This window comes from Stylophora pistillata, chromosome 8 (assembly GCF_964205215.1).
Source record: "Stylophora pistillata chromosome 8, jaStyPist1.2, whole genome shotgun sequence".
NCBI lineage: Eukaryota > Metazoa > Cnidaria > Anthozoa > Scleractinia > Pocilloporidae > Stylophora > Stylophora pistillata.
Window position 1 is genome coordinate 5780428 of NC_142526.1, and position 20660 is coordinate 5801087.

General features: G+C 38.5%; 2 protein-coding genes, 1 long non-coding RNA gene and 1 pseudogene across 8 annotated transcripts; 2 read left to right on the forward strand and 2 right to left on the reverse strand.

Annotated features, from left to right (window-relative positions):
• The first annotated feature begins 594 nt into the window (after positions 1 to 594).
• Positions 595 to 14357, forward strand: LOC111344989 (uncharacterized). 5 transcript variants are annotated; one of them, XR_015990968.1, is made up of 6 exons: positions 595 to 750; positions 1327 to 1377; positions 2832 to 4198; positions 11250 to 11430; positions 12305 to 12626; positions 13572 to 14357. It is a non-coding gene; the product is annotated as an uncharacterized LOC111344989 (long non-coding RNA). The 5 variants fall into 5 exon arrangements; XR_015990971.1 differs by having other exon boundaries at positions 595 to 686; XR_015990967.1 differs by lacking the exon at positions 2832 to 4198.
• LOC148724628 (uncharacterized) lies at positions 5682 to 7024 on the forward strand. The gene is made up of 2 exons (XM_088731141.1): positions 5682 to 6444; positions 6536 to 7024. The coding sequence occupies exons 1-2, from the start codon at positions 5784 to 5786 to the stop codon at positions 6952 to 6954; spliced, it is 1080 nt and encodes a 359-aa protein (XP_088587267.1). The 5' UTR covers positions 5682 to 5783; the 3' UTR covers positions 6955 to 7024.
• On the reverse strand, positions 6705 to 9695 carry LOC148724629 (uncharacterized; annotated as a pseudogene). Its single transcript, XR_015990947.1, has 3 exons — positions 9557 to 9695; positions 9372 to 9402; positions 6705 to 8634 (listed from the first exon to the last, which is right to left on the reverse strand). The product of XR_015990947.1 is annotated as an uncharacterized LOC148724629 (transcript).
• Positions 14358 to 14925: 568 nt separating the features above from the next.
• LOC148724630 (uncharacterized) lies at positions 14926 to 20522 on the reverse strand. Its single transcript, XM_088731097.1, has one exon. The coding sequence runs from the start codon at positions 18491 to 18493 to the stop codon at positions 15530 to 15532; it is 2964 nt and encodes a 987-aa protein (XP_088587223.1). The 5' UTR covers positions 18494 to 20522; the 3' UTR covers positions 14926 to 15529.
• Positions 20523 to 20660: the final 138 nt, after the last annotated feature.

Sequence of the window (20660 nt, forward strand, 5' to 3'; positions counted from 1 at the left end):
AAATTCCATCCTGACGAGCGTTTCTGAAGTTTTTTTTCAATTAAGAAAGCAATTTTTCTGATTTTAGAAAGTAGCATAATTATAAGTCCACAAAGGGTAATTATTAGACGGTCTCTTGTCTAACTTCCGTATCCCGAAAACACATGAAGCCGGACAGAAAATAGTACAGATCGGTGCCTTGAAAATGAGATCGAGAAATCCAGGTGAGAACTTAGCAAAAGCCTTCGCAAACGATCGCAATGTTCGAATGTTCTGCGTCCAAGTTATGCAACATTTTTTACACGATTTTTTTTTTTTTTATTTCGATCTTTCACTTTTACGCTAATGCGACAATGTTGCATCGTTTAGTACGGGCTGTAATGAACCTGCTCTAAGGAAATTCTCGCTTTGTAGGTTCTTGACAGGTGTTAAGAAAAAAAAAATTCCATGCAAAACTAAATTACTTCACTTTTAATCAGTCAATAAAGTGAAAGTTCTCACTGCATCAAGCAATATGAGTTTGTTTTGAGTGGATCGCAATTTGTACTCCTCACCCCTACCCCTCACCTGCTACCTCTTACACCTACATCTTACCCGCTACCCCTCACCCCTGGAATAGACATCAGTGTGGTGGATTGTGAGAGTTGATCTTATACCCGCTGATGATGTTTTAGAAGTGATATGTTTTGCCGAAAACTCTGTCGAAGGTATAGACAGTGGGGAAAGTAGCAGTCTAGATGGGTGGGTTAAAAATGAGATCGAGAAATCCTGGTGAGAACTTTGTAAAGCCCATCGCGAACAATCGCCATTCAACACGTGATTTTGAAAAGCAAAGTTATTCACCTTCAGAAGCCTTTTTTACGTTTTACTTCGCGAACAGTGCTTAAGTTTTGATTAAAAACTCTTATCTAAGGACAAAAAGTTCTATAATTTTCGCCAAGAGCACCTTTTGAACGATGCGACGTGGTATGATCCTACCATTAAGCTGCATTTGCGTTTCACAAGCGTACGTTTATCCCTGGAAGCAAGTTATTGTATTTCATATAGTTTATTTATGTTATTGTTCATAGTCTGTTATCTGAAGCTTACAAATTGAGTTATTCTCTTCTTTTTCTTTTACTCCCTGCACAACTCGCCTCGATTAGCGTACGCTATATGCGAGTTGTACATGTTCTTCTTTTAAATGTAGAAACATTAATAAAGTTTGTTTGTTGTTTGTTTGTTTGTTTGTTTGTTTGTGATACGATCAGCTGTTTTGTTAATAAGTTTCGTACAGTTTTTGTATTTTGGTTAACTTCAAAAAACCAATGGAACGAAAACATTGTCTTGTTGATATTCTTATTGAAGGAGAAGATGCTGAGGACGAGGAGTTTCCGATGGAGGAGTCAGCAGCTTCCAGTGAGTGAACTGTTTTTAAGTGGTACACATCCAACATAACAAGTGTAATGTTTGATTGTAGATCCAGAAGAATAACTTTAAGTTTGTAGGATATCAGCATATTTGTGTTAAAGGTTATAAATTTACTCCATTTGAATTATGGATGTTGACGCCCCCCCCCCCCCCTACCTCTCTGTTTTGGCATCCTCTGCTGCTCCCAGTTCTTCTTCCCCAGTAGTTAGTCATAGCCTTTTACTTTTCAAAGAATACGTATGATGGACGATCCTCGCAGTAGATAGCGCTATTTGAGCAATAGCGAAATTCAGACCTGAAAAAAAAAAAAAAAATCAGGCCTGTACGGGACTCGAACCACTGACCTCTGCGATACTAGTGCAGCGCTCTAACCAATTGAGCTAACAAGCCAACTGAGAGCAGGCCGTTAAGTTGATTCGTAATGAACCCGTGAAGGTGATAAATGAGATAGAATAAATATATGAAAATCATATATTTTGAACTGCGGTATTTGATACGTATGATGGACGATCCTCGCAGTAGATAGCGCTATTTGAGCAATAGCGAAATTCAGACCTGAAAAAAATCAGGCCTGTACGGGACTCGAACCACTGACCTCTGCGATACTAGTGCAGCGCTCTAACCAATTGAGCTAACAAGCCAACTGAGAGCAGGCCGTTAAGTTGATTCGTAATGAACCCGTGAAGGTGATAAATGAGATAGAATAAATATATGAAAATCATATATTTTGAACTGCGGTATTTGATACGTATGATGGACGATCCTCGCAGTAGATAGCGCTATTTGAGCAATAGCGAAATTCAGACCTGAAAAAAAAAAAAAAAAATCAGGCCTGTACGGGACTCGAACCACTGACCTCTGCGATACTAGTGCAGCGCTCTAACCAATTGAGCTAACAAGCCAACTGAGAGCAGGCCGTTAAGTTGATTCGTAATGAACCCGTGAAGGTGATAAATGAGATAGAATAAATATATGAAAATCATATATTTTGAACTGCGGTATTTGATACGTATGATGGACGATCCTCGCAGTAGATAGCGCTATTTGAGCAATAGCGAAATTCAGACCTGAAAAAAATCAGGCCTGTACGGGACTCGAACCACTGACCTCAAAGAATGTCAGACTTATTTTCCTGATGATGAATCTATGAACAGGCCTGTAAATTTAACAAAACTCTTTGAGATGATTTCCACCAAAAGATTGCGAGAAAGTTTCGTGATTTCCCTGAGAATGACACGTCACCAGTAAATACCAAAGTAACACCGGTCCCCTGCTCCTCTTACTACCTAACCAACCTTCCTCTCAGTTGGTGTGAGCTTAGAATTATTTTAGTTTTTCAGACAAAAGCAACTTCCATTCCAAAACTAACAATAACATGATTGACGTGTTATTTAACATGTACAGTGGTGAATGACTTCATGTTTGTTGATATCCTTCAACAGGAGCATTCTGAAACTTTACAAAGCTTTACACACTGTAGTAGCCAAAACTGAAAATTTCTCACAAGGAAAGGCAGAAGTTATTGTGTTTACACAGGGGAGACAGGCAAAGAAAGTGCATCCATGGCTGATCCTATACATTTGAGCCAGGCTAGCTGTTCTGTAAAATGTGCCATCTTGCCTTCGTCAATTGTTGAACTCATTTATGTTCTTGTATAATGAGTAAAACTCCAAAAGAAAAGTTGTTTTCAGCCTCATTTAAGATCAGAAGTTTAAAACAAAGGCAACTATTGAGTATGGAATAGACTTCCATCTTTATTAGCTTAATTACTTACTAAAGCTGGTTGTTTTGATTTCTTTAACTGGATCTCCATGCTTGAAAAATATATTAAGCAATTCTTAAAAACAATATGATCATTAAGGAGTTTAAGAAAATTGATTCACTTTCTTCATTTCATATTTAAGAAATAGATCACAAATCTAACTCGTGATTATATCTAACTCGTGAACCGCCTCCCGGTTAGCTCAATGGATAGAGCGCTGGACTGTTGTGCGGGAGGTCGAGGGTTCGAGCCCCGGCCGGACCAACACTCAGGGTCTTAAAATAATTGAGAAGAATTTGCTGCCTTTCTATAACATCAAGAAATGGTTAGATATTCTAGTCTTCTCGGATAGGGACGAATAAATGGAGGTCCCGTCTCCTGCAGGGTTGGGGTAGGAGACGTTAATTTCCCACACACGAGATTACTGTGTGATGGATGTCCTCCCCTGGGGTGGGATGGGTGGGAGGGTGGACTAGCACGAATGGTTCCTATGTTCCTTTCTAGTCCTTCCCCACTGCAAAACTTAATGCAGTGAAAATGGACTAAATTAAAATTAAAATTATATCAATTCTTTCCCTCTAATGAAACATTAACTAGATGTTTAGAGAAAGTGAGTAATATGGACCAATAGAAGTGAAAGGTCTTGGAAAGAATTCCTTTTAGATATTTTTCCTTGATGTTCTGCGAGCCCATACTTTTTTACGGAGGCCGAAAAGGAACAATCCAAAAATAGTTTGAAAATTGGTAGAAATATTAAAAATGGCTATGTTTCAGAAGCATTGCTTTTGAAAAGATGGTCAAATGGAGAAAACAATTTCAAATCTAAGTTTATGTGGTAGATCCACATAGAACTTTCACGAAAATCAAAAATAGTTTACGTTCCTAGAGTCTTTCCTAAATCCAGAAAGTTTTTGCAAATCAAGAAAACTATTTTGTCATATGACACACTTGCACCCAGCTATGGAAGGCTTTGGCATGCCACACAATGGATTAAAGAGAAAAGACAGCAACATATCAGCCTGTTCCACATCCCACTATATCCAAGAGGTGATGAAAGGCCTTCAATTTTACTTTTAATTATTTCGATCTCAAACTTTGTACCCTGAATGGACTTCATTTTCCCTTCTTAACCCAAACCCGTGCAACCTTCTCTCAGAGTGATCCTCAAGTTCATAGAAATACCATGGTGGTATTTTTCTAAAAACTGAACACTAGTATCATTATGAAATCCTCTTTCAAAGTAATATTCAATGGCAAGTCTTTCATCTGATGAACTGAGAAATGCATTTTTCTGCTCAGGTCTCTTTTAATGTTCCACATCAACACAATGAATAGCTCATAGCTCACATAATTCCTTCCACAGCTGTGGCAGAATATCGCAATACACTTGGTGCAGCTTAGTCCGTTGGTGTAGTGACTCCAAGTTGACCTGTTCTTTCAAGTGGGACACAATGTGCCGTTTCGCAACAGCGGAGCACTAAATACTGGCACAAGTGTCGTCTGACAAAATGTTTTTTTTTCTCAATTTGTGAAAATTTTGTGTATTTTGGAAATATTCTAGGAATGAAAACTATTTTTGATTTTCAAGAAAGTTACTTCTGGATCTATGAGTAAAACTAGGATTTGAAATTGTATTCTCTATCTGACAAACTTTTCAAAAATCATTTATCTAAAGGATATTGATTCTGAAGATTTTTTTTGATTTTCAAAATATATTGGATTATCCCTTTTCGGCTTCTGTACTTTTTACCAATTAATTTATTTGATCTTGATTTGCTCGCAATGTACTTGATCAATAACTTTCAGTTTGCATTGCAAAATTAATGTGCATGAAATTGCTCTTTCATTTCTTTTAAAGTTGACGGGTTTTTTTTTCAAATCTGATTCCATGATTTTATGAGACAGACAGTTGGTCATCATTTTGTGAATGATCAAGTGTGATATTTATTGAGAATGGGAGGAACTTTAATGAAAATAAGACGGGAGTGTGTATATTTCATGCACAAGAACAGACAATTTTACCCTCCAGGAGTCTGCCAAGTAATATAGGTACAGTCAAGCCTTGATTGTCCAAACTTTAAGTATGTGAATTTTTCAATTATCCAGGCTAGCTGCTCTGTTATATACCCTGTTTATCATGTTGTTCCTTAGCTTATGTAACTCTTTTTCAAAACTTTTGACATATCCTAAAAGTTTATGCAAAATGACTTGAGATTAAGTCAGTGGAATCAAGGATACAGGTACCGTATTTATTCGCCTATAAGCCGAGCGATTTTTCCAACAAATTAAACTGAGAACAGGTAAATTCTCGCCAAGGAAGGGGGTTCGGCTTATAGCCGAGTATTTTCGCCAAAAAATGTTTACGGGTGCTTAACAAGATTCGAAACAATGTTTATTCGACTGTAAGCCGAGCGATTATCAACAAACACAAATTTCCGAGATCACGAAAGGTAGGTACATGTAAATCATTGTTGGTTCTGCTCGACGGAAGCTCGAATCGCATAGGAGTTTCATCCATATATTAGCGGGGACGGCGACGGGGACTCCTAAACCCGCGTAAGACTGGGGAGAGAACGCCGTCGTGGCGGGAATTTCTAAACAGTTAAGCAGCCATTACAAAACGCCGCTCACTATGTCTTTGAAAGAAGTTCGAAATCAACTTTTGATTAGCCACAGTGATGGTTTGATAAACGATGAGGAACTTCTACTCCTGTACGATTTAAACAGGTCCGATAATGTCGATCTTCCGTATAATTCTTATCCTGGTTTTGACTTCGATGATTTAGAAGACGACGAGTGCCGTTCAGAGTTTCGTTTCTACAAGAACGACTTACCACTTCTAGCCGAAGTATTAGGGATTCCTGAGGTAGTGGAATGCTATCAAAGAAGTATCTGTAGTGGATTGGAGGCTCTTTGCATTTTTCTAAAGAGACATAGCTATCCTTGTCGATATTCAGACATGATAGCTCGCTTTGGGAAGCCTGTTCCAGTGTTGTGCATGATAAACAACTACATGATCGACTACATTTACCAGGCACACAGTCACAGAATTTTGCAGTGGAATGATAGCATCCTCAACCCTCATTCGCTGGAAAAATACAGTAACGCCATAACAGCTAAGGGATCCCCCTTGGATAACTGTTTTGGCTTTATTGATGGGACAGTTAGACCAATAAGCAAGCCTGGCCAAAATCAGCGCATTGTCTACAATGGTCACAAAAGAGTTCACGGTGTAAAATTCCAATCCGTGGCCTTACCAAATGGAATTATTGGAAATATGTATGGACCAATCGGTAAGGGAAATGGAATATAAAATTACCCTTCAGAAAAAGAACCGAAAATTTTTAATCAAAATGTTTTTAATTTGTCTTCTTTTTTTAATAGAGGGGAGACGACACGACGCTGCCATGCTAGCAGACTCCAATCTTCTTCAAGATATGCAACGCTATGCTTTTTCACCTGGGCCAGCGGGTCGTCCACTTTGTGTTTATGGAGACCCCGCCTACCCATTGAGGGTGCACCTCCAGACCCCTTTTAGAAACATGATACTCACCCCACAGATGGTAAATTTTAATAAGGCTATGAGCTCAGTGAGAGTCTCTGTAGAGTGGCTCTTTGGAGACATAGTTGAGTACTTCAAGTTTGTAGATTTCAAAAAGAACCTCAAGATTGGACTTTCTTCAATAGGAAAGATGTACATTGTTTGTGCCTTGTTAAGAAATGCATTAACATGCTTATATGGCAACACAACCTCCGAGTTTTTTGAGCTGGATCCACCCAACTTGGAAGAATACTTTGCTTAATTTTAGGGAGGGAGGATAAGGATTTGCCAGACATTAAAGGATATTAATAACATTTAATATATTTAATACATTCTGCTGTGTAGCTTGATGGGATGGGAGGGGGAAGTATAATATCCTTTCTCATGTTTGACCCCTGGGGTACTTTAAAGTAAAGTTACAGAGAGCCGCATGTAGGTACTAATGAAGTCATATTACCTCTAAAATAACTACATATTTTCCAAGTACTTTTGGTTTGAATTTTAAAATGACTTCCCATCCCCCCTCTCCAAAAAAAGGCTAAACTCTTCTTGTTGTCACAAAAAAAGAACAAATATGCAACCAACACAAATATCAAAATCGAATATTTCAAACTTAATAAAAGGTTTGCTCCTCCCTATGCCTTTAACATTTCCATGTACCCCATCTGCTTACGTAGGGGGGCTTGCGACCCTGTACGTTTCATAAGCCACGCCCAATAAAGTAATAATAAAGTAATCCTCATCTATGAGTCATTACCAGGTCAAGAATAAAACTAATTGGCCATTTCAGATTTTGCAATAAATTTGGTATCTACAGATGCCATGAATCAGTTTGTATTTTTTAAGGGAGAAGGATCACCATAGAGATCACTGGTGTAATTATATACCAGCACTAACAACCATAAAAGACTGGCACACCAGGGCATATTGCCATGGTCCTTCCAAATGCTTACTCTTTGAATTGGAACTCTGTAATTATCTCAACCCAATAAAGAACAACAATTTTATCCTTGGTTCAATATTGTGTATCGTAACATGAAAATGAGTGTAAAACAAAGAAAAAGACAAATTGAAACAAGGATGAAATTGAACTACAACAAATACATAGTATATCAACTTAAACTAAACTTAACATGTTTTTATTCTGTCTACTGCTTCTTGGCAAGCTCTTGCAGCACAGCCACTAGTGCCTGGTTCTGTTGTTGTTGTTGCTGCATTATAGTCATTTGCATCTGGCTTAGCTGTTGAAGCTGCTGATGTTGCTGCTGCTGGAGGTTAGCAAACATTGTTCGCTGCTGCTCCTGTTGATGGATCAGTTGCTGTGTCATTTCCTCTTGCCGCTTTGCTTGGGCACACTGTTCCTTTTTTTTAAGTTCTAGCTCTTCTTGCCTGATTTTTAATTCTTTTTCTGACTTCTCCCTCAGATATACCATGGTCTCTGCTCCAGATCTCCTTGTTCTTTTCTCCTTTTTCTCGGGCTCTTCACTAACCTCATCACCAACCACTCTTTCTTGTTTCTCCAACTTTCTCCAAAGCCTTGGCTCTAATATCCTCCACTTGCTTTTTCTCTTTCTCTGCACTGGCTTTTTTTTCCACTGATATCATTTGCTGATCTCTCTCTGCAGCCTCAGCTTTCTCACATATTTCTTCGATTGCTGCATCAAACTCTGAAGGCTCATCAACTGCTATTCCACTGGCCTTGCTTTCTTCTGCAACCTTTCTTCTGTGTTTCTTTATTAGTACCAGGTTTACACGGTCTCTCACAGACCTCAAAGAAACTGAGAAACGGGGCTCAGACACTGCACTCAGGTTTGAGGCAATTTCTTCCCACAGTCTCGCTCTCTCCCTACTTCCCTTCGGCTGGCTATACGGATCAACAATTAGCACTTCTCTTACTAAAAGTAAATCGTGATCTTTCGTCCAGTACATTGGAGTAGTCGACCTTAAACATAAACAAAGTAGATTGAACTGCCAGTACAAAACAGCTGACAAAACATACTTATCACAAGGTCACCTTTCGACTTAAGAAAAAATAATAGCCTGCAGAATACAGGGCAACTTTTCATGGTTTAATAACAAGTTCGGCTGGTTTAATTCACACAAAAAAAGGCCACGAAACCTATATAATAAAATTGTATATGCTTTTTTAAATTGTCCCTTTCTATAAAAATACAGACTAGTAAATTAAATGCTATCATCTGCGGATGATAAAGCGACTGAAGCCTCGAAACGTCAAGATATTTTTCCTTATTTTAAAAGTGCATTGGATTATTTTCACCTTCACAATCTCGAACAAATTTACAAGCGATACACAGTCAAAAAATTTAAAGTTTTTGTTGCAGTAAATGCAGATTGTGGAGTTCAACGAACCACTGGATTCGCCTTCAAAAAAGGCTCTGCCGTTGTGATGTTGAACCCAAAAATACGTTATAAAACCTAACATACAGTATCATAATCCTACAAAGTAAATTGGAAGAATATATTCTCGTAAGATGTTTGTTGTGCTGGAAGATAAAAAAACCAAAACGGCTACAGAAGTTGTAGTGCTCTCTGCACTTTTAAATCTGGCAAGAATATCTTCTTTGTCAAACTGTTTGAATTTTGAGTGATTCTCAGAGGATAATTTTCGATTGATATCAGTGTGAGCCAAGCTTATTTACATTACAATTTCTTACTTACATGTTGCTCAATGGTGTAAGTCTCGACGTTTCTGTTTAAAAACAAACCATCAATTTAAAGAATAATCGTACTTTATGAAATAAAAAATCGATGAAAGTTATTTTTGATTGTCTCCTAGGAATATTTAACGTTTAGATAGCAGAGAAAGGAATGCTCACGTCGATAGCAGAGAAAGGAATACTCACGTTTTCGGCCAACGTCAAATTGACTCGTTTCACGTCGGGCCCGAACGCAGAACGTCAAACTTTTTCTCGCCAGTCATGCGCAGATAGTTATTTGGATTTTCCCTGAGAGCCTGCGGTCCCCGTCGCCGTCCCCGTTCTCGTTGCTTAAAGTCCCTATTTGAACAGCCTGGAGAGCGAATGGCCATACCGCTGCCGAAGTGCGATCACGAACCGATGGAACCGGATGATCTTTCCTTCCAGATCTTGTGGGAGTCGCTGTGCCAGGGTTGTCCTAGTGCGAAGGCCGATGGAATGGCGCTTTTTCCATCTCTGGTAGCAACCCAATGAGGCTCTGAAGTCTGGATCACTGCTCAACTCCTTCGCTTTTAGCCGTAGAATTAATCCGCTTACAGCAATTCCTGTGAAAGATAACAGAGATCAATTGTTTGACTTGTTTTGACGACATGAAAAACTGGCCAATCAGAAGCGGTCATTCCCACGGTTTGTGTAAACATTGCAACACGATCTGACAAGTATCAGTTGATCGAAGCTTTTCATTGTTTTAAAGAAGCGAAAGACTTACCTTGACTCCCCTGCCCTGAAAACCAGTCCAGTAGTGTCTGATCCAATTCAGGATACTTTGGCGAAAAGCAGCCCATCGTCTTTCGCTTTGCTGACATTTTAAGCACACCATAAAACAGGTTCGCTTGATCTTTTCGCCAGCGACGCACCATCGATTCACTGATTCCGTAATCTCTAGCGATGTCGGAGTTGTTCTCGACGGCCTCTGCTTCAGCAACGACTTTTAGTTTGAACGCTAAGTTGTATGAAGAACGACGAACTTTCGGCATGATAATCGATTACGATAACTTTGAAAGAGAGCGATTGTTTGAGACAGGATTCTGAACTCAGGTGAATGTTTTGTTATTTCACGCATGGTTCTATTTATTTTCACATTAAATTCAACTTATCTGTGATTTGTTGTTACTTTCAATGAAACGACCAATAACAACTGAGTAAATAACCTACTTTTTGGTTACATGTTTCCCGAGAGGGAAGCTCCTTTTGTTTTGGGTTTCTGTTAATTCATCTCAGTTAACGACACGCGTGCAGTACTTTGCAATTACTAGGTCTCGGCTTATAGCCGAATGTTTTGTGTTTATTTTTTATTTCAATGCAACAGCTGCTGACAGGAAGAAGTTTAGGGTCTCGGCTTATAGCCGAGATCGGCTTATAGGCGAATAAATACGGGTAGATGGATTGGTGTTGAATGTCAATAAACCTCTTTATAACATTTTTATCATGTTTTTATCATTCTTGCACTATCAGAAGTTATTTTGGCACATTTAGTTTGTTTCAAAAATTAGAGCTTTTTGATAGAATGTTAAGTTTGGGAAATCTTGCTAAAATGTGTCATATTTTTATAGAATGTTATCATGTTCGCATCAATCATGATTAAAGATTGGGAAGTGTCAATTAGCTATATTCTGACACTTTGATGTTTATAGATCAATGTTATTAGTTAAAGTTCAAATTATCAGAGCAAATATGAGATGCTTGGCTAATAAACAGGCTTCACCTTCACCTTTTACCAGTTTGCATATAGTTAAATATCTGACACCTAATAGGCCTTCTCGAAATACAAATCTTTCTGGTGTTCTTGGTTTTCCCAGTTTCAGAGTAAATCTATTATTTGTTTCTTTCTCTAATGCAGTGTTTAATTACCCCTGTGGCTCCTTACAAGTATCACCATGGCAACAGTGGAAGGGACTACTGGCACATCAGAGATTGAGCAGTGCGCATATGCTTCTCTGCAGAAAGTACCACTAAAAGTTGTGGCCCCATGTAACACTGATTCTGGAGCATCATTATCCAGGCTTAATGATGAACACCAGGTAGTTATCACATCACTGTTAGTCTGATTATACAGTAAATGATTTGGAACTGCATGTGTATAACATTTAATCATTTCAGTTAATTTATCAACTCAGATTAAACATGGTTGATAGCATGCAAAAATGTTTACTACAGTTTTCTATAATTAAATTGCTGAGCCAGAGCGACGAAGACAGAGGCACTCGAAGCTCTTTTTAATGGCAGAGACTAGCTTGAGACTCATCCTTTCTGACTACAAACGTTTTACAGATTTCCACTTTCTTGTGGGGCTCCAAAGTTAAAATGTTTTAATTTTCTTAGATTACTTGCATATAATTTGCAATGACATGAAGATTAACTGGTAATTGAGATAAAGAATCTTCTTAGTTGCACCTAATTTAGAATAAAATTTGATGCCTGAAAACCACTCAGCTATGCAAGGTTGAATTCTTGAGCTCAGTGACTATAGTCCCTACTCTTCAAGCACCTTTCTTTTTTTTTCTTTGTTGAAAATTTAATTCAAGATGAGAGAGCATTTGGCGGTTGCTACAGAAGAATGGAAATATATTTTTTGTTCATAAAGTTGTACCAGAGAACACTCTAAAGAAATATTGGCCCACAGCAAACAGTAAACTGTTTCCAAACATTTACACATGCACATTGCAATATATTTGAAAACTGATAACCTTAAAAGCCTCAATTTTGTGTGAAAATGTACTGATATATTTGTCCTTTGACATTATCAAGCTCATAGTTTTCCTCAAACTTTGCTCAAGGAACACTGTTTGCATCTTGGAATAGGTTATGTCTGCAGACAAATATCCTGGCATGCATATTTTCACAACAAATAGAGGACATTCTTTGTTTGTTTTCTCTCTTTACCATGTACCTCAGAACTCCACAGCTGGAAGACAGCAATGACAACAGCAAGTCTACAACATGATGAAAGACCTTCAGCAAAAGCATTTAGCCAATCTCATACAGGGCAAAATAACTGAACAGGAAAATTCTGATCTTTCTGAGTCGCAGAGCATCTGCCGTCTATGCCACTCTTCTGGGGAAGAAGCCCTTATAACTCTGTGCTACTCTTCTGGCTCGGCACAACACGTTCATGCATCATGTCTTTTGACATGGTTTAAAAAAAGAAGAAAAAAATATTCGTCAATTGTGCCGGCATAAAGTTGATATCAAGAAAAAGGGAAAACCTTATGCTGAGGTAATTGTATTTTTTATTTTTGATTTGGCAGTTGATCTCTTAGGTACCATCATCATTATTGTTATTGCTATGATCATTATATTCTATACAAGGCTAAAAGATTAGCCTTGTATAGAATATACTTTACTGAGCGAACATTATGGATACTGTTATCATTGTCATCATCATTATTTCAACCGCCTTTGTTACCTCTTCCATATCTGTCTCCCTGGCTCTTCTACTCTCTCCTCCCCCCTTCAGTTTTAACTTTTGTCCCTCTCTTTTCCTATGTGCCTGTTGGTAAATAAAGCTGTTTGAAGGTGCTTGCACCTTGTGAGTCCACAGGATTTTGACCGCTGTGATGACGAATATTATTGTTGATTAGAGTACAGACCACTTTAAACCACTGTTGATTTATCAGTGAATATGAATATATGAAAATCATATATATGTAGTACTATTTCATGAAACCTATGAGAGTGATCCTCGCAGTAATATGTAGTAGGGGAAATAAGGCCTGAAAAAAATTCAGGTCTGTATGGGATTTGAACACACGACCCCTGCAATACTGACCAGTGCAGTGCTCTACCAACTGAGCTAACAATCCAACTGGGAGCTGGTCAGTACCTTGGTTTGTATTAAATCCATCAAAGCGATAAATCAATGAATTTCATTTGTTAAACTATCCAGAAGTGATTACCTTGTAACCTCTCCTTATTGCATCCATACATTTACTATCAAAAAGGTAATGAGAATACCTATCAGTTTTTATGTTGATCTAACATCAAATTCCTATAACTTCTTTACAAAGAAATGTATAGCAGCTATAGGGGAGAATTAGCAATCAGATCTTGGAATTGAAAGGAGTAAAGCCTCAGAAAATAGAAGCCATAGATGTTACAAATATGCACTTCTAGTTAAAAGAAATTTGCAAGGCTAACTTAGTTCCTTTCCTTTTAACCTTAGTGGTGTAGACCAGAAGATAAGCCAACCCCCATAATCTGGTTCACTGTATTTGTTGTTGGATTTTTCCTTAATGTGTTCTCCATCTCTGTGAGTGCTTCTGAACTGCAACAGCTTGTGTGATATTCTACAAAGTGAATGGATTTGGGATCATTCTTGATGCTGCTCTTCTATACTGCTGGTGGACAAAATTTCTCTTTTATCGGCAGAAGTGGTGTGCACTTAACCAGGAGTGGTCTATTGTAGTTGGCAATGGGCAGCCTGCTCCGCAGCAATGCAGCCAGGAAGAAAGATGCAGTGGAAGAACTATACAAATTCCTCATATAGTTTGAATTTGTGGTCCTATTCACCCACAAGTTGTTTTGCAAACAACCAGTTTACTAACACCTCAAGTCTTTTAGAAGTTGATCAGGTTCTGTGGAGAGAATCACTTAACCTTTTGTAGTATGTGAGCTCAATGACCTATAAGAAATTTCCTGCCAGAGATGTTGACGAGAAGACCCAAGATGTTAGTGAACTGGTCATTAGGAAACTAAATTGTAGTTGAAACCTTCAGTTACCCATAGTTCAAGAAGCTATTGAGGTCAGGGTGTCAAAGTGAAACTGCAGCTATATGATAGCAATGAATATGCAAGCTCTGTTATCCAATTTAAAATATTGTATCATGGGTATTAAGTTTGAAAGTCATGAAAATTGCAAGTAAGCCACAGATGCACATATTTATGTAGATAGGGTATTGAGAGTTTGTTAACTTGTAAAAGAAACTTGATTAAAAATAGGGTGAAGCAATTTCCAACTCTGTGTTAATCCTTTAACTGCCATGATCATGAGTGACCAAGACAGAATTTCTCCTTACATTATCAGTATAATATCAAGTAGATAAGTGATGAGAATAAAGAAAACTATTGATTAGGGGATCATTAGTTTCTCCAATTCCAAATTCTCTATACTTAACATGTGCAATCACGAAACTTTTGGCCAAAATTTTGAATATTCAGGCACTTTTTCCAGGAGTTGTTGCACAAAGACAGGGTGTGGAATTTGGTCCAGTTTGAATGATAGGGTTGGAATAATCATGAATTTCAATCTGGGATTGGGAAAGGTTCGCTTTAAGGAGGGTCCTATCCCTGCTGAAGAGAAGGTACTGCCAAGAAGAGCTTCTACAGAGGACTTGAGGCAGCTTTCTCAGATAACTTATTTCTACTTTTGTTTGATATTGAAGAGGCATGCCCCCCTCCTCTCCCATCGCTTCCCTTTGGCCAATTTTTTTTCTGTTACAAAGCTCTGTGTAAAGCCCTCTCCTCTGTCTGGTATGTCTAAGCATAGGCTGGGGCTTAATTGACTTCAACACAAAGTATAAATCTGCTGTCATGATTTATTCAACATTCATTTGATAAACTTAGAACTCTGGCCCTATCTACAAATATTTAAACCGGATTTCTTTGATTACAAAAAAAAACGAACTCTCAAAGAAAACTTTTAATCTAGCAAGAAATCTGTGCTTTATTTACTCATCTGATCCGCTCAGATCTCCAGAAGAACTTCAATAAACTCAACAGAAAACTATTTCTTGTAAAAGACACAAGCTGATCAAAACATACAGAAGCATGGAATAAATTAGGATGGAAACTATCCAATCATAAAGCGAGAAAGTTTCCTGAGAGGTCCGAGGTTTGTTTGTTCTCTCTGCAGTAAGCTTTGTATTTTTACTTCATTGTCATTGGTTCGACGTCCTTCGCTGTCAATAAACATCTTCATTGGTTCATTTTTTTTCATTTCGATCCGGTTTAATTAATCTTGCTCCTGTAAGCGCTTCATAGGAATTGTTTCGTTTCATTCAAGTTTTGAGTTGTTGTGTGGCAATGTTACTGAGCTGGTTACCTCACATTTTTAAAATTGTAAGTTGTTAGTATAATTTTTTTCCTTTTTAGTTTTATCAATTATTTGTGAAATTAGCGATGCTATATATAAAGGATACAGTCAGACTGACTCTTGCTAAGTAAATTCTTTGCGTGTTGTCTACCTGCTTCTGTGATGTTATTTCTGTTGAGGAATAACGTGCGTAGCTGACAGTTTTCGTTGCTGATGACTTCAGCCAAGTGCTGTGCTCCTTTGTCTGTGATGTTATTGCTCATGAGGTTTAACAAGCGTAGCTGACAGTTGTTGTCTCTGATGGCGTCAGCTAAGTACTTTGCTCCTTCATCTGTCAATTGATTGAGTGGGAGGTCTAACCAGCTCAGTTGAGAATTCCTACATTTTAACAATTTACAAATCTCTAAACAGCCCAAAGGGCCAATGTTATTGCTCATCAATTCTAAATGTGAAATGTTTTTACCTTGATTCTCAATTACAGTAACTAATGAAGCACAATCAACAGCTGTGAGTTGACAATAAGTAAAATTTACAAAATTAAAGTTAATTTGTTGAAGTTTTCTTTGAACTGTTTCCTTTATCTCATTATTTTCACTACAACATTTAAATAATGTCACTGCTAAATGTTTTTTATCGTAAGTCGGCCAGCGGGTGACTTTCCTTGGCCACTCTTCGTTGTTGCGTTTGCTTTCTTCCTCTTCAGTTTCCTCAGGAAGAAGGTCTGTGATAATTTCGCTCGGTAGTTTTTCTTTATCGTTCATTAGTCCTGCTAGAAACTGGAAAACCAGTTGCCATTTCCCATTATTGATGTTCTTAGAAACAAAGTTCCTCAATTCTGTTTTACTCATATTCGTCAGGTGCCTGGCAGCGAAAAACTCTTGCATTGTTAAATGAATAAAACAGAATTGTTTTTCGCGGTTTAACTCGTCAGTTCGGCGGTCGGGTAGGCGGTGAAAGAGGGCGCTGTCTTCCATTTCCCCTACTTCGTTCCCTCCAAAGATCAGCTTTCCTTCTTTAATTCCCTCAAATGCCATTTTGTCCAGTTTTTTAAATTTCTCTTCAACTTCGCGGGGTAAATTGTCAGATTCTAATTCTGCGCGAGTGAAATTCTTGCCGCGGAATTCTTCGTTGTGTCTCAAGTAGAAAATTTTCACTGCTTTCTTGTAAATATCTGTTAATTTCGTTGGTAGGCTAAGATTTAAAGAGCCATTGAAGCTCAACATATGAAAGAGACTTGAACAAATGATGAAACAACTCGCAGGAATATAGCATAGAGAGAGAATGTTCATGTTGCCGCCAATGTGTCGCCATAGTGTTTCTCCCGCGTGCGTGTCTTTTTCAGCAAATTTGTTTACGTACTCTTTGACTTGTTCGGATGAGAAGCCGAGGATCTCGTAGACTTTGTCGAAAAGAATCTTTTCGATGCATGGCATAGCTGTAGGTCTTGTAGTTGTCAAAACAGCAGCCCCTTTGAGAAGTTTCCTAGTCGCCAGCTTCTCATAAAGAGCGAAGAGAGGCATTTTCTCGTCCACACGGTGGCTTCTGAATTGCGGATCGTAGTTTTCATCACCGATCTTTGAGTTATGTTTAAATTCATCGATTCCATCGAAAATAATAAGAACTCTTTCGGGATTCTCAAGGATGTAATTCCAGACTTCGTCATCCATGTGATCAAAGGAAGAATGTTCTGACAATGTGAGCAGTTCCCGAAGGCTAAGGTCGGCTGCTGTGTTGAATGCCCTAAATTTGATGAGGAAAGCAACATCAAAATGAACTTGAGCATCTGACGATTGATGGAATACTTTGTCAAATGCCCAGTCTCTGAGAACTTTGGTACAGCAAAGTGTCTTTCCGATTCCGGGACGACCAACAATCAAAATGTTTTTGTTTTCGCGGTTAAAAATGTCCTCCGGCCCTCTAGGTGTTGTGTTTCTCTCACCCGATCTGGCGTAGACTTTGAGTTTCTCCTGTCGGTTTCCGGTAAAGTTATAGTCAGCTATGTCTTCAACAACAACAAGGTTGGTGTAAATCTGATCCAAACTCAAATGTTTAGGTGAGTATCCTTCGCCAGGAGTACTTGAAAAAGGTGACCGGAGTTGTGGAGGTCGACGTGTGTCTTCTTCAACAATTTTTTTTGTATTCTCGATGAATTCCTGAAGCGGTGTTGTTCGGAGTTGTTCAGACTCGTATGGAATATGCAGGACATTCGTCTCGTGGTCCGTTCTTTCCTCTACCTCGTGAATTTCTTGGGTGGGCCTGGTCGGATTTATAGCATTTTGTGAGCGGCCACGGGAGGGATTCAGGTGGGCTGTTAGAAACTGGGAATTTTTCATGAAATTATCCTTTTTCCACGCTCGCAACAAAATATATACGGCTTCTATCAGAACGACAGAGACAAAAACTCCGTTCACCACAAGAGCAGCCTTCATCCAGGAGTTTTTCTTAGTTGCTCGTTGATTATGACAACCGTGTAAAATTGATGTTGAGTTTTGTATGACGCCAGTAGAATTCCTTGGCTGATCTCCTGCAGAGTTTAGATCACAACTAAAGCTGGATGGAAAGTCCGTGGGATAAAAAATTTGAGTTTGTAGGACCATGAAGAGAACTCCAAACACAATCCTCGCGAAAAGTTGACTGCAGTAAGCGATAAACATTTTTTTTTCACTGGATAATGCGTTTTCGCCGTCGCGCGACTGTTCCTCGTCGCCGTTTATACGAGCGCTTGGAGTCAGTTTATCGACTGTAGGGCTCACCTTAAGGGAGTAAATAGCACAAACACTTACAACGAGGGAGAAATTAAGGACTACGAAGGCATAGATAGGAAGACTGTGTTTGTTGTACTGCTTCTCGTAGAGCTCAAAACATTGTCCACGGACAAGGTTGTTGTCTTCACTTTTTGCCCCACCACAGTGGAAATCGAACCTCGACTCGGCGATTTCCATCTCTAAGAAAATGCCAAAGAAGATTAGACCGATCGGAATCCAACAAGTAACTGCGAAATAGCTGACTTTGTTAAATGTTTTTAGCGCAAGCAATTCCTTGAGAGTATCCATTGGGGCCGTTTGTATTTTGAGCGAGCGAGTGGGAGAGGCAAGGATTGATCGATCTTGTCCCAATTTTGACCCGATGTTTCCGGGTGGTGATTATTTTACATGCTGCTTTATTTCGGATTACTATAGAAGGCGATAAACATCTCACAAGAAATTTAGAATGGCGCGATACATATCTTTTAAGGAGTGATTGGCGCTTAAGGAAAACTACGAAGCAAAACACTTTTACTGAAGAAGGACATTTTACTGTTTGAATCAGCGAATTACGTCCAGTAGATCCGAAAATATAATTGTTCAGTTCTTAACGTGACATGACAATAGATGATTAAGTTTCTCAAAGTAATTTTACAGTGACGTCTTCGGCACGTAATCGAAATCAAGATTGTTCCATAGCTGTAAGTTTAATCTGCATATCGTGGAAAATTTAAAGAAAAACTTGAGTCACTTAAAGAGAAAGCATTTTACCATTTCAATCATTGACTAATGCCCAGAAGAGCCGCAAAATATGCGAAGCGAGAGAGGTCTGAAATACTATACCTAGGAAATTAACAAGATGGCGCAATATCCATTTTGATGAAATAACAAAGGGAGGAATGGAAGAAAGGTGGAATATGGAACGAAAGTCTCAAAAACTAGAGTAAGAAAGTGATTTCTACTTAACAAGCAGCTGTTGATAAAAGCGGGAAGGCCGAAGGAGGATCGAAAATGAGAAATAGAGAACTGAATAAGGAATGCGAAAATAAAATGGAAATGAAGATTTTTTTCGAAGATTTATCTTTTAATATGCGGAATGAATGTTTCTCAGCAAAATTCAAGGAATGGAATTCTGCAACTGCACGCCAAACAAGAATAGTGTACTAAATAGTTGTTTCGTTTGTTTTGTTCTGTTTTTTTACGTGAAAATTTAGCCAGACCCATCTAATCTTGCATACTCCCAATCCCGAGAGTTAATAGTTAAAAAAAAAAAGAAAAAAACCAATATGTTTGTTGTCAAAATAAAAATTTTGAAGCTTCCGGAGCAGGACGTCGGGCTCTTTGAAGATTGGCGAAGATTTCGCAAGTTTTTCTCAACTTAGGTCGCACATATTTACGTTAACCATTTTCTTCCTTTTAGATTTCTCGCAAACATAATCGTATATCTACCGAAAACCCAAATTCTCCAAACGAGGTCTCGATTTTTGATGTTAACCAAAACAATTCCCTCCTCTTCAAACTTGATTGACAACTTCAAGGAAATTCTTTTCGTTACTCGCTCAGCTTCAGATACTCATAACGGAGCAAGTCGGTCAAATTGAAACTCGTTTTGTTATCATCAATTTCCTTTGTTCTTCAATTTTGCCTCTGAATGTTTTTGAAAAAAAACGCCGATATCGACAATGACCCCCGGGTGGGGTTACTCCCTTATAAGGGCTTAATGGGGACGTGTGGCCAGCCAGGGTATATTTTTCGAGATTTTTGTCTTAAACAGGGTATCGGATTCATCATTTTTTGTCTTAATCAGGGTATCGATTTATCAATTTTTGTCTTAAACAGAATATCTTTTCTTGGAAGATAAACAGCAAAATTTTTACAAGCTCTAATTTAATTATTATCGAATTCCTTTGATTTTGGCATTGATACCAGGCACATTAAATGTCTTAACCAGGGTATCAAAAATCGGAATTCTGTCTAAAAAGGGTAGGAAAATCAGCGATATTTGTCGTAAACAGGGTCAGAGTATTAGGGGCCGCGCCGCACCTCCCCACCCAGGAATATATCGAGTACCCCCCGGGCTATCACCGCAGAAAAATTCAAATACCGCATAAAAAAAAAAACCAATAAATCCAGCAAAATAAAAAGGTTCTCCCATTTTCAATATCTCATTTCGTTGTTTCATTCCTCATTCCCTATTCCTTATTCCTTATTCCTTAGTTCTATTCCTCATTCCCCATTCCTCCTTCCTCATCCTCATCCGTCCCTGAATAGTTCGCCAGCATTTTTCAACTGAGACACATCGGAATAACCTCGAAAGAGTTACCAAAACGAAAAGTTAGATTTCGAACTGGTAATGAACGGGAAATCAACGGGAAATCAACGGGAAATCAACGGAGAATGAACGGAGAATGAACGGGGAATGAACGGGAAATGAACGGGGAATGAACGGGGAATGAACGGGGAATGAACGGGGAAT